The sequence below is a fragment of the Zalophus californianus genome, chromosome 16, assembly GCF_009762305.2.
Source record: "Zalophus californianus isolate mZalCal1 chromosome 16, mZalCal1.pri.v2, whole genome shotgun sequence".
NCBI classification, from domain to species: domain Eukaryota; kingdom Metazoa; phylum Chordata; class Mammalia; order Carnivora; family Otariidae; genus Zalophus; species Zalophus californianus.
In genome coordinates this window covers 62,364,597-62,378,762 of record NC_045610.1, presented here as the reverse complement: position 1 = coordinate 62,378,762, position 14,166 = coordinate 62,364,597, and the positions used below count along the sequence as shown (strand labels likewise).

General features: G+C 51.0%; 1 protein-coding gene across 2 annotated transcripts in view; it reads right to left on the bottom strand.

The window, feature by feature from the left end:
• TBCD (tubulin folding cofactor D) overlaps positions 1-14,166 on the bottom strand; it is a 161,039-nt gene that overhangs the window by 115,334 nt on the left and 31,539 nt on the right. For both annotated transcript variants that reach the window (XM_027626122.1, XM_027626121.2), the window contains exons 10-13: positions 9,661-9,797; positions 8,390-8,450; positions 7,359-7,433; positions 2,904-2,998 (exon numbers count right to left, since the gene is read on the bottom strand). In XM_027626122.1, coding sequence (XP_027481923.1) covers positions 2,904-2,998; positions 7,359-7,433; positions 8,390-8,450; positions 9,661-9,797 — 368 coding nt within the window. The remainder of the gene's footprint in view (positions 1-2,903; positions 2,999-7,358; positions 7,434-8,389; positions 8,451-9,660; positions 9,798-14,166) is intronic.

The window sequence follows — 14,166 nt, the reverse complement described above, 5'->3', positions numbered from 1 at the left end:
TAACAGACATGAAAACTTCAAGCGAGCTGTACAACAGCAGATTTGAGCAAGTGGAAGAAAGAATCAGTGAACTTGAAGATAGAGCAATTGGCATTATCCAGTCTGAGGAGCAAGAAAAGAAAAGAAAGAGTGCGCCTGGGTGGCTCAGATGGTTGAGCATCTGCCTTCGGCTCGGGTCGTGATCCCAGGGTCCTGGGATCGAGTCCCGCATTGGGCTCCCTGCTCCTTGGGAGCCTGCTTCTCCCTCTGCTTCTCTCTCTCTCTCTCTCTCTGTCTCTCTGTCTCTCATGAATAAATAAAATCTTTAAAAAAAAAAAAAAGAAAAGAAGATAACGAAACAAACATTAGCCCCGGTCACCTCTGGAGCCTACGCCAAGACAAAATCACCAGGCCTGGCACCATCCTTCCCAGGCAGGAGACAACACAGCTCCCTGAGACCCCACCAGGCACAGCAAGGGCCTGCAAGAGGGTTCAGCGCACATGGAAGATACCACCAGTCTGGAGGCAGCCAGCCAGTCAAGGCCACACATTACATCTTCTAGATTTTAAGCAACAGCTTGACACTTCTCACTCATGACACCAACCCCCACATTTTCTCACTCCAGCAGCTAGTGACCGATGGGCACCTCAACATTATAAGTTATGACGGGCACATGCATACCAGCCAGTCTCAGGCACAAAAAGCAGAGAAAAGGCTCTCTGTCCTTCAAGTTAAACTGGAGTTGGAACCACCCAGGCAGGGATTTCACCTTGTCTGTGACACACTCACACAAAGAAGACTGGTGAGCTGGGTTTAATCAAAATGCAGGACTTCGGTGCAAATGACACCAACCAGAAAGTGAAACGACCACCATGGAATGGGGGAAAATACTGCAGATCCTATATCTGGTGAGAGACTTAAATCCAGAATCATAAAGAACTCACAGCAACAATAAAAAGGCCAATTTTTTAAATGAGCAAAGGATCTGAACAGATGTTTCTCCAGCAAAGATCTCCAAATGGTCAACAAGAACATGAAAAGATGCTCAACATCATTAGTCAGTCATGGAAATGCAAATTAGAGACACAATGAGATACCACTTCACACCCACTAAGAGAAAAACAAGTGTTGGGGAGGATGTGGAGAGACTGGAACCCTCATACACGCTGCTGGTAGAAACGTAAATGTTACTACCATTTTGGAAAACAATCTGGCAGCTCCTCAAAAAGTTAAAGATAGAGTTACCACATGACCCAGCAATAGAGACCCAAGAGAACTAGAATCGTATGTCCACACAAAAGCTTGCACACAAATGTTTGTAGCAGGTGCGCCTGGGTGGCTCAGTTGTTGGGCATCTGCCTTCGGCTCAGGTCATGATCCCAGGGTTCTGGGACCAAGCCCCACATCGGGCTCCCTGCTCTGCATGGAAGCCTGCTTCTCCCTCTCCCGCTCCCACTCCCCCTGCTTGTGTTCCTTTTCTCACTGTGTCTCCCTCTGTCAAATAGATAAAATCTTTAAAAAAAAAAATAAAAATAAAGACATTAAAAAAAATGTTTGTATTTATTCATAATAACCAAAAGGTTAAAAATCCAAATGTCCATCAACTGATGAACAGATAAATGGCGTGGTGTATCCATACAATGGAATATTATTCAGCCATAAAAAGGAACAAAGCACTACTGTTGCATGCTATAATACAGATGAACCTTGAAAACATCACGCTAAGTGAAAGAAGTCAGGCCCAAGACCACTATCATAGATTCCATTTATAAGAAATGACCAGCAAAGGCAAATTTAGAGAGAGAGAAAGCTGATTAGTAGTTGTCTGGGGCTGGGTGTGTTCAGGAGAAATGGGGAGTCACCGTCCCTGAGCACAGGGTTTCTTTGTGGGACAATAAAAATGTTCTGAAATTCGATATGATAATGGTGGCACAGCTCTGTAAATATACCATAAACCACTGAACTGTACACTCTAAATGGGTGAACTTCATGGTATATAAATTTTATCTCAGTAAAGCTGCCACAAAAATAAAAAGAAAGATTAAATAGAATCTTGAAGGTCTAGGAGCCCTCCTCACGCTTCACAATGCCAAGTACAAAGCCATTACTTCTGACACCCCACAGCTCAGGTGCTACAGAGGAAGATGAGGGGCCCTACCCATCTCTGCACAGATGTCATTATTCTGGATAGAAGTCAACTCCCACGGTGCAGAGCATGTGTGGTGACACAGCCCAGGAAGGGGCCTTCTCCATCCTTCACAGGTGTCCTTCCCTTCTGTCCACAGAGGCACCACCAGCCACACCCAGAGCTGATCCCCACCAGTCAGACAGGGCTTTACATGGCCACAGCCCCATGCTCCACCTTCACGTGTCTAGGTCCAACAGCTGGGACATGCAGGCTTGGAGCCCAGTGGTCCCTCTACATCTGCTGCACTGTGCCCCTGTCCCCCTGCTCAGGCCACTACCAAGCCTCCTCCAGCCCTCCGCCCCCTCCCCTTGCTGGTGTGAGCCTTGTTCCCAGGGGACCGTGATGTCACTCCACATGATAAATACAGCAGCAGTGCACAACTTCTTAACAGGCAACAGCACCCCCACAAGGGTGAAAACCAGTCCTGAGGGACAAGAAAATCTCAGACATTGCAATGGTTCGTGGCTCTCCAAATCCAAACACAAAGTATACCTGTGGTATTAAAATTTCACAGAAGGGAGAAGAGGCAGTCAGATCATCAGAAACGTCAATACAAGAAGGAAGGCTGAAAGACAAAGGTCTAGTTTGCTCTCTCCTGCACAAGAATGCGCTAGCAGTGAGGGCAGAGGCCTGATGCACGCTCACGGCGGGACACGCTGGAGACACAGGGTGAAATGAAGCACCCAACACGCTACAAACAGTCCTGACGATGCAGAGCAAACGCGCAGTACTTACCATCCTCAAGTCGGGAAGGGAGCAATAGGCCTCTTCTGCCCAGTTCCGCCAATGCCAGACAGCCACCATGCCAGGCATTGTCCGTCTCCTGAAAACTGAGACACAAAGAAAGCCTGAGACTGCAGTGCTCATTCCAGCTTCTCCCGCCGTGTACACAGACTGCAGGTCCACATCCTGTGCCCAGGAGCCTCCCTAAAACCCACTCGTGAGTTTTCCAACTGTCAGCTGGCTAAATAAATAAAATACTGCAATTTAACTGAAGGTAAGCACTGTGCTCAGTACTTCTCTTCAGATCTCCGATGACAAGCACAGGTCCTAGGTGGCTTCACATGCTGCCAACAGAGAAAGCGGCCCGCAGATGTGTGTCAGCAAGACACCCAGGCTCTACACAGGCTTCCTGCCACAGCAGCCTGTGCCAGCTGACTACACACCCAGCGACTCACCCCGTTCAAGGCACTAAAACCTGGGGGCTCATAGCACAGTGATTCTATCAAATTAAGGCTAGACTATATTAGCAGAAAGGGGCAGGGAGACCTCCTTTCCTCCTTTCCTGGCTTAGAGATTAAAAAGTTAGAATGAAAGACCATTTAGAGAACTGTTTTGCACTATTTGAAACACTGGCTTTTAATAAACAATTATGCCAATTAATCAAGTCATAGTAAAATTTTGTATCTAATAAAATTTTTCCTGAAGTGGTTTGGAAGCTCTCTTGTTTACGAGTGCACCCCTGGCATCATGATTAGTGAGAAGTGTTTCTTAGATTGATAAAGGCTGTCTTCAGAGTTTCTACATTTGGCTGCCAATATAAACATGGAAATGCATTGCACCAAAAAGCAAGAGACGTTATAGGGCTCTTTCCTATCCTAAATTTATCAATCTGATAGCAAAGAAATGTTTAAGAAAACCAAGTGAATTGCGTTCCTCACTAGCAAAAAGCACAAGAACATTCAGAAAGGAGAGAGTGTAGGCTTGTCTGTCCACTCGACAGATACTCAGCAAGTCCCACCCGTGTGCCAGGGCCTGCAGACACAGACTCCCTGAGACCAACACGGACTCTGAGACAGACACAGGTGCTGCCCCGTGGACCTCACCATCAACCAGTGCCAATTTCTACTTCTAATTATAAATTCTTAAGTTCCAGGTATTTTTTTTAAATGTCTGTCCCAAAGGCTATTTGACCACATCAAAATTTAATATTGCACTTTGTGTACTTCAGGACTTTAACTGGAAAGAGATGCTTTATGCTTTTCATAAGACTTGATAATGTTTTAAAAAAACTTTTTAAGAGATCAGCATTATGATGACTCTATCAACAAAACAATCACCAGTTACACCAATGTCCGTTTCCAAACTAAATGTGTGCACTGCTGCTTGTCAACAGCTATGGAAAGGTGGCATAACCTTCTGTCAGGCCTGTGGCCTGAGGGGGAACAAGGAAGACCATCACCCTGCTGGCCCTACTCTGCCCACTCCAGGGGGTACTCAGGAACAGTGCCTCCCTCACACAGTGCCTGGCTTGCGGCCAGACTTCTGCCCTACTCACTCTCTCCAAGGCCCAACATGCACAAGCAGACGGGGACAGGGGGCTGCTCGCTGGGGCCAAGGGGGTACCCCCAAAGGTTTCTCAACGTCACAGAGACTCTGAGAAGTTGCAGCACCCACAGCACACCCAGGAACTGGGACCCGGGGCTGCAGTCCATCTGCTAACTGGAGACCCCCTGTGCGGCTGAGCTCAGATGGCAAACACAAGGACCCTGGCCAGGCCAACGGGGCCTTGCTCTCCTCCTCCCACAGGCCCTCTGCTTCTGCCATGGACCAGACTGCCGGGTCTAGCATACACTATCTCTGGGGTCCTGCCCTGAGGTAATGCTGCCGGGGCCAGCAAGGGGCTACAGCACTATTTTCTAAAGGGTGGGGGAGGGTGGGCACAGGTACTGACGGACAGCTGCACATCCAGGGGTGGGACATAGGGAAGGGAGCAGCAGCTGAGGGATGATGCCCATGCTGCTCACACTGGTCCTGTGGGGCTCACTGTAAAACCCCCTGGGGACATGTGTGGCTTCATTCCACATAACCTGGCCTGGAAACAGAGCAGGGAGTGAAGGGGCAGTCCTGGGAGTAGGGTAATAGAAGTAATGTTCTTACTGACCCTTTCAGCAAAGCCTGTCCCAGAAGAACACAAAAGAAGGGACAAGATCGTAGCAGCAGCTGTACCAGGTCACCAGCCAGTCCTGCCGCCCCCACCCCACTGCACATGCCCTACACCCAGCAGGCTCCTGCTTCTCAGGGTCTTCAAACATTCTGGTCTGGGGGCGACTCCTTTCTGTGCCAGGTTCTGCAATCAGGTACTTCATACCCATCCAGGAAGAGGCTGCCTTTGCACGCAGGTCCTTTCCCTCAAAGTCCTGCTTGTCACTTTGAGCTGTCAGCCCCAGGGAAGCAAGAGCAGTAAAACAGTTTCCACCCTCCACAACCTAAATACAAAAATTGGAGGAGTTCATTAAAATAACAAGACAAATGCAGAGAAGTGTCTGCAGATTAAACTAACAAGGATGAGTGAAGTAGACCACAGGCGCAGGCCGGGACAAAGGGCCATATGTCTGGCCAGTAGAAAACACGTTTTAGGAGTTTGATGGAGATGCACAAGGTCAAGAACCCTAGGCCGCCAGGCAGAGGTGCAGTGGCCAGAGGAGTGAGGGAGGCGCAGGAGCACCAGAACGGCCACCACCAGGAAAGCTGGTACTAGGGACGCCACCAACAAGGGGCTGGGGAGGGCAGGTGTGAAGGGAAGGAAGGAGGCTGGGCAAGGAAGAGCGCGAGGGCGGGCTAGGTAAAGAGACAGTGTTAAATCACCAGAGGGCCCATGCAGAAATGTTCTCAGGAAGGAAATAGAAAAAAAGACTTGAGGCTGACCTGCCGTGCCATGGGCAAAGGGACCAGGGAAGAAAGGCTGGGGGTGCAGGACATCGGCCCTTTCCACCCTCCCTAGACCTGGCCCAAAGCGCTGCCCTCTCCCAAGAGCAGGATGCTCCACCACAGCCACACAAGAGCTGCCACTGGTCGCCGCCCATGGACTCACACCTCCGTGCTCAGGACCAGCGGGATCCAGCATCATCAGCACACCCATCACCATGCCACCAGAGAAGAAGTCCAAGAGGATACCCTAAAACAAGCCAGCAGAATCGCCACGTGGACAGGGAGCACTTTCTTTCCCCACCACGGGTGTTCCAGAGTCACAGCAGGAGCCTGGCAGATAACCGTGAAAAGTTTCCACTGAAGAAACACTGGCCACACAAGCAGCATCACTCGGACATCCCGCTCCCTGAACTCCTCCAACTGTCGCTGAGCAGGCTGGAGACAAAGTGCCAGGGAAAGCCTGCTCCAAAGGAAGCACACGTGCTGTGGGTGCTCCCAGAGAAACCTCAGCAACTGATGTACATGACTGAGCACCCAGAAGTGCAGGCAGCTCCTCTCCCTACATGCACGCACTGGCAGCCCAGGAAGAAGAGCAACTGGGGGCCAACCAATAACACCCCTTCTTAGAAACACCTGCTTCCAAAACCCAGAGAGAACTTTCCACGGGCAAAGTTAAGAGGCCTCTGGGACTAACCATACCAAACATGCTTTGCACCCGAGAGTGCACCTGACAGCACACCTATGCTGCCCGGGTCTCTGCCCTGCCCCCTGGCCTGCAGGACCCAGGCTCCGACCCCAAGGACCCATGGCTTGCACATCCCTGCCCACGCCTGCACCATGGGCCAGCCAAGTGCCACCCAGACATCTCTGAAAGGCTAAGCCAGATGCAACACAACCATTACCATGTGACTCTTGTCTTTGTTTTTTTAAGGGGGGGAGTGGGGGGAGGAGCAGGGGAAGAGAGAGAGTCCCGAGCAGGTTCCAAGCCCAGCACAGAGCTTGACTCAGGGCTCAACCTCACAACCCCAACCGAGATCATGACCTGAGCCAAAACCAAGAGCCAGATACTTAACCAACTGAGCCACCCAGGCGCCCCACCACACCCAGCTGTTCAAATTTAAATCTGATAAAATTAAATAAAATGTAGAATTAAAAAAGAAAAAAAGTAGAATTCAGCCTCTTTATAAGGTCAACAGCCAGACGTGGCTAGCAGCTACCACGAGGCAGATCCAGAACATGCCTCACCACAGACGTTCTCTTAGATGTCACCCCAGTGACCCCAGGCTTCTTCGAAATCGATGTATGTCCCTGTTCAAAACCACTTTTTTCTTCTTAAAGAGATTTTTAAATGTAATGGGATTTAAGCTGATAAAAGAAATATAATAACTAAAGTTCTCAAATTTAACTTCAAAAGGAAAACATAAAGGCTTTGGGGGCTCTGACAAATAGCTCAGCTGAAAGAAAATGTAAAGGGATACAGGAAAAGAACAGCCACTTCTTTTAACCAGAAACATGTCTCCTTTTGCTCTTCTCACATACCTGAAACAATCCAACACAGATCCAACCACGTCATCCGCCAGCTCTTTGGGAAGCCTTGCAGCGATCCTACCAATTCTGAAAAAGAGAGGCGGCACTCCGTCAGCATCACCAGCCCACTGTGAGGGGCACAATCAACGAGGAACCGTCGTCCCCAGCAATTTCCCTCCCTCCAGAGAATGGGAAAGAGAGGCAGACCCAGAGTGAGCCTCACACACACTCTGCTCTACACAACGCCTGTTAGGGAGCCTCATCCTAGCGACACACACAGACTGACACAGGCATCTCCTCAGGGGAGGGAGACCGCGGCGGGGGGGGGGGGGGGGGGGGGGGGGGCGGTGCCCACGGGGCAGCAGCCTGCCACTGATGGTCAATGGCACCCAGCACCAGGCTACCACCCTCAACCTGACCCCTCGGGACCAACCCCCACCTGGCGGGCTGCCCCACATCCACACTAGACACCTCCTGACTGGATCAGCATCCCTCCTGGCACAGCCCACTCCAACCACACATGACTCTGGTTCAGAGGCTGCCTGCTGCTAAACACCTTCTCCATGAGGGCACCTCTCTGCAGGCCGTTCCCTGAGGCATAACAGAGGACAAACACCACTTCCCCTCTCAGGGGCTGTGGGATTGGATATGGCTGTGTGTTAGCACCTGCTCACTACGTGGGAGCTTTGCCTGCCTGTGCAGGGCAGGGGGTAGGGGCTGCACTGATGAGGACATGGAAGAGCAAGAAAAGGAACATTTGCAAGGAAAAAAAAAAAAGGGCAAATTGGACTTGCTCAAATTCTGCCCACTCTAGCCAGAAAGGCAAGGAAATGAAGGAGCCTCATTCCCCAGTTATGATCTTTTAAATCAGAACATAAAGCAATAAACGTGTATTAGAAAAACCATCCTGCCTTCTAAAAGCCTCTGAGCTCTCAACTGCACGTGAAGTGCTGAATGACGGGAAGTGCTCAGACCACGGGGCGTTTCACTGACAAGCCATCAGCCCCGGGCCCAGCTCCCACAGTGGGACGGAGGGCACCTACCCTTTGGCTGCAGACCACCGCACAATCGTGTCCTGGTCCTTCAGCCCGACCAGCAGCCGCTCTGCAACAACAGAAGAAGGCCAGGGCCATGAGCTCCGTGCACTCACCCTGGTTCTAGGTTAAGTTCTTCACTTCTCAGACTGAAGGTGTCACTCGTGAGTACCAAGAAGGAAATCACACGAAGGATATTAATTCTAAGGAAAAAAATTTCCTTTTCTTTGTTTTTAAATAACCATTTAAAGCCAACTCTTGCCATTGTTGCTAAAAAGCAGACCTACCCATCAGGGCAGAAAGCACCAGTGAGGAAGACTTCCCAGAGATCAGTGATTGCAAGAGGGTGCAGAAAAGGGGCTCTTACCGGGGTCTCAGGCACAGGCCAGACTCTAGCAAGAGCCACACAGGGGCCCAAAGGAAGTGCGAAGATGTCAGAGGCCTCTCGATAAAGGCCTGACAAGTCCCAGTCAATGGAAACCTTGACCAAGGGCACCCAGGCAGCCTGGGAAGGCCCAACATGGAGGAAGGACAGGAGCCTGTGAAGGGGTCAAATTCACTGTGACTGGGGCAGTGTAGGACCCCAGGGGTGGGGGGAGCAGGTTAAGAAGCACAATATGAAGGGGGGAGAATGGACGTGAGAAACAGTGAGACAGCACCAGAGGAGGTGCAATGCTGTCCCTCGTGGACAAGGAGACTGGAGCTAAACAACAGTGGGAGACCCTACAGTGGGGGCAGGGGGCACCAGACGAGGAGGGGTGGCTGAAGGCTGGCAGGGTATGTGAGGCCGCTGCAGTGGGGCTCTGCTCCGCTCTGTGAGCAGGAGACACTCCCTCGGGTAAGCGTAGGGCAGGGCCCAGAGCTCTTCAGGTTTGCAGTGGGAGAGACGCTGCAGGTGTGTGCGGCACGGGGCCAGGAAAGCCACCACTCCACCTCTCCAGAAGGCCTGAGGCCATGGGCCAGATGCACCCAGGTAAGGCATGGTGGAGGGCTGAGGGCAGTACACTGAGGTAGAAATATGACGGCTCACACATGGGAAGCAAACAGTAAACAGAATGACAGGGTCCAGGGCCCAAATGGTCGTGGGCATCAGGACCGAAGGCCAGCTTCCACAAGCTCCATGAAAGGTGAGGGTGGGCAAGGTCACGGAAAGCCACATAATGCCAGCACAAAGAGGGGAGGAAGGCATGCACCTCAGAGGAGCCTCACCAGCGCCCCCAGGACCAGAGGGCAGCCGGCCCACCGCAGGCTCACCAGGAGGCTGCAGGGACCCTACCCACCTATCACGCTCTCCACCTCCTCGGGGATGTCATAGTCTCCGTCGCTGTCGGGAGTCTCCATGTGCACCTTCGACTCTTTCTGACTCTGGGCGCAATGCTGCAAGTTAGCAGCCAACGAGCGGCAGCCACGCTGGTACCTGCACACACAGACATTACCTCAGACCTGCTGCCACGCCTGCTGGAGCCTCTAAGAGAAATTATCTTGACAACTGAAATCAATAGTGTGGTGTCCCTTAGAATCTTAAAGGGTGCCTGTGAAAATTCCATGTGTTTTAGAGACGGGATGGAAAGAACATGGAGTATAACTGGCATCCACAAGGGCTGCCAAGAAAAGATAATGCCAATGTGAGCCACAGAATAGAGGTTCTGTGCTACTCAGAAACCCTCGAGTGCTGTGTAGTGTCAGGCAGAAAGAAGGTGGGGGACGGGGCAGGACTGCAGGAGTGTGCCCGACAGAAGCAGCGGGAAGGGCACTCATGGGTCCCGTGGGCGTCAGCCTTAGTTACAAGGCGCTCTGCCTCCCGTCCCTACTGCCCCCAGGCCCTTCGCCACCCTGGACTCTTCAATGCTTCAACTCTTCCCCAGAGCCTCCCTCTCAAGCCCCCCAGCAGCCACAGCCCTCCCCACACTGAGCTGAGGCCACAGGCATCATCCGTGTGCTGTGAGGACACTGGCACGGGCTGGCTCCGGCGTCTGACCCTGCACAGCTCCTGAACCTCTGGCCGCCACAGTTTCCCCATCTGTCAGAGGAGGCCCTACCCAGAGGCTTGTGACAGACAGATGCAAGGATGTGCACAAAGGCCTTTCCTCCTGGAAGGCAGGCCCCAGTGTGCCGCACTGAGGCAAGCATGCATGAGCCAGACTGGCGGGTGGCCCTGGATCAGGACACTGCCTGGAGCACAGAAGGTGCCCAAGTCAAGGTACAGAGTGCATCTGGGGGCTGCAGCCTGAGGCTGACTCCCAAACACAGACAACAGACAGAGCACAGAACCTGAACACCAGCCCGGGCACTGCTAACTGTGGTGCTCAACAGCTCATTAACTCCCTGGACCAGTTTCCAACTCTGTAAAACAAGGGCGGTGGCAGGCAGCCCCAGGCGGCCCACCTTCTGATGTTCAAGCAATCCTCTCCCCTTGGTGCAGCCCAGACCCAGTGACTCCTTCTGAGTAGGAGGCCACAGCAGCAAGGGGATGTCCCTCCCAAGAAGGCTCAGGAAGACTGTGGCTTCCGTCCTGCCACCTTCTCACTCGGACAGAAACCACCCCCATACTGTGCGCTGCACTACAGGAAGCCCCGCAGCAAGAACTTTGGGAGGCCCCCAGAAGACAGCCCACAAGGAATGGAGTCCTACCGACCTGACCTGAGCGTGCTTGGGTGCCCCCGGCCACAAGCGGAGCCTTGAGCTGGCAGCAGCGCTAGCCAACACCTTCGTGAAGCCTTAGACAGACCCTGACCACAAGACCCAGAGAAGTTACACCCAGATTCCCAATCCACAGAAATGAGGACATTAAAAATGCATCATTTTAAGCTGCTAGATTTGGAGTACTCTGTCACATAACTGTGATGTTGTCATTTACAATACGAAATATATATTGGGTCCTTGTCCATTTCTGGATTAAGGTGTCTTCAGTTATGCTAAAGAAGTGACTTTTGGAAAGCCCCTAAGGTCACCTAAGGATGGGGACTGTCACCATGGAAACCAACCATGTGACTGGAGGGTTGGAATTTTCAATCTCACCCCCTAACCTCCAAGGAGGGAACAGGGGCTAGAGGTTTAATGAATCACCAATGGCCAATGATTTAATCAATCATGCCTCTGTAATGAAGCCTCCATATAAATCCAGGAGAGGGTTTGGAGAGCTCCTGGGCTGGTGAGCACGTGGAGACCCGACCCAGAGAGTGGTACACATGTGGACAGGACACAACCCTTCCCCCCACACCTCGCCCTGGGCTTCTCTTCCGTCTGGCTGTTCCTGAGCTGTATCCTTTTATAATAAACTGGTGATCTAGTACACAAAATGTTTCTCACAGTTCTGTGAGTTGCTCTAGCATGTTAATTGAGCCTGAAGAGGGAAATGTGGGGATCCCAATTTATAACTGGTCAGTCAAGGCACAGGTTACAACCTGGACCTGCTACTGGCATCTGAGTAATGGGGCGGGGGGAGATAGTCTTGTGGGACTGAGCCCTTAATCTGAGGAATCATGAGGAATCAGACACTATCTCCGAGTAGACTGTGTCAGAATTTTGAGACAGCCAGCTGGTGTCCAGGAATTGGCTGGTGTGGGGAAAAAAAACCACACTTCAGAGCTGGTGTGAGAACGGGAGGAGCAGCAGGTAACTAATATGGGGAGAGCATCACCAGCCACCACAGGACTGTCCTCAAGATCATAAACTGCCCAGCACCGAGCCTCACAATGGCTATTGTCCTTGCTTCTGTTCTCAAATCAGTACACACGTTGATTATTTCATAGGAAAAGTACTCACCCTAACACTCAGTAATCAGAAACTACAAAGATGACAGATTCTAGGCTGCCATCAGATTTACCCTTCTGCCATCAATTACAAAATGTGGACGAAAGTCATAAACCAGCCATTGGCACACATGAGATGACCAGACCAGGATACCATTCCTCACAGCAGGGAGGTGCCCAGAAGCACCCCACCTTCACACCTCTCCTCCCCAAAGGTACTTTCTAAACCGTAGCACAGGAAAAGAGAGCCCAAGCAGAGAGCAGCAGTCTTGCCTGGTAGATGAAAAAAAAAATCCTGACTACAGAGATGGCGAGTATTTGGGGACAGACGTTGAGAAAAAGTAGCTGCTAAGAAGGAAACCCATAATTGTGCAGAGACATCTCCTTGGATCTTTGGACAACCCCCAAGATGTGCGAGTACAAGGTAAGACCCAGAAGCACCATGTGAGAGCAGCTGGGAGGCTGAGAGCTGAGCTGAGTCCAGAGGTCATGTAATGCTGGGGAGTCACCAGGATGTGGGCCCAGGAAGGGAGACCAAACAGCCATGCACTAGAAGTGAGGAGCGTGCTGTAGGAGCAAGGGCTCTGCTCCAGGGAAAAGCAACAGAAACAAGACCATCCTAACAAGGCCTCAGGAAGAGGGAGCAGCCCCAGCGAGTTACCAGCCTGCCAGACGGGCTTACTCCTCGTCAAGGGAAGACAGCCAACAGATGAATGACACTGAAAATAAAACAATAATATAACAGGAGATAAAATGAAAAAAAAAAAAAAAAATGAAGACAGAAAAGACAGAAAAAATAGCAAGAGGGTAGACGTCCGTTAAATGTACATGGAAATGCAAACTGAACAAAGCAATTATGGTGCTGAGTTACTCCCCTTCACACATAAAGGTTTACAGTCCCTGTGATGACCAATTTTATGTGTCACCTCGACCGAGCTACAGAGTACCCGGATATTCAGTCAAACTTTATTCTGTGTGTGCCTCTGCGTGTTTTTGGATGAGATGAACATTTAAATTGGTAGACTGAATAAACCAGATTGCCCTCCTCGGTGTGGGTGGGCCTCATCCAATCAGTTGAAGACCAGAACAGAGCAAAGAGGCCAACTCTCCCCTAGGGTTAAGAAGGAATTCTTCCTGCCTTTAGACTCAAATGCCACCATCAGCTCCCCTAGGTCTCCAGCTTTCTTACTCACCCTGCAGATGTCGAGACTTGCCAGCCTCCACAATCACATGAGCCAATTCTTTAGAAGTGTCTGTGCACGTGCACACACATCCTCTCACCCTATCGGGTGTGTCCCTGGAGAACCCTAATACAGTACTGAAAATCAATTTTTTTTAAGATTTTATTTATTTATGGGGCACCTGGGTGGCTCAGTCGTTAAGCGTCTGCCTTCGGCTCAGGTCATGATCTCAGGGTCCTGGGATCGAGCCCCGCATCGGGCTCCCTGCTCAGCGGGAGGCCTGCTTCTCCCTCTCCCACTCCCCTGATTGTGTTCCCTCTCTCGCTGTGTCTCTCTCTGTCAAATAATAAAATCTTTAAAAAAAAAAAAGATTTTATTTATTTGTCAGAGAGAGCGGGAGAAAGAGAGAGACAGAGCACACACAAGCAGGGGGAGCGGTGGGCAGAGGGAGAAGCAGACTCCCTGCTGAGCAAGGAGCCCGATACGAGACTCAATCTCAGGACCCTGGGATCATGACCTGAGCCGAAGGCAGACGCTTAACCATCTGAGCCACCCAGGCGCCCCTGAACGTTAATTTTCCATGGCATTTTTGCCATTATAGCACTAACATTTAGTCTCATAAACAACTTCTTACAGAATGCACTGTATGACCCAAAAGCTAATTTGAGCGAAACATCACTACAACATAACATACTTCTCTGGAATTTGCTGGAATTTGAGACAAAGGATGAGCTGAACTTTACCAAACAACTCCTCCCAAACCACCACTATTAATACTAGAAATAAAACTAAAGACTCTTAGCTCTTTCCCTGCCACCACTGAGTCACACGGAGGCAGAGGCTTGGACACACT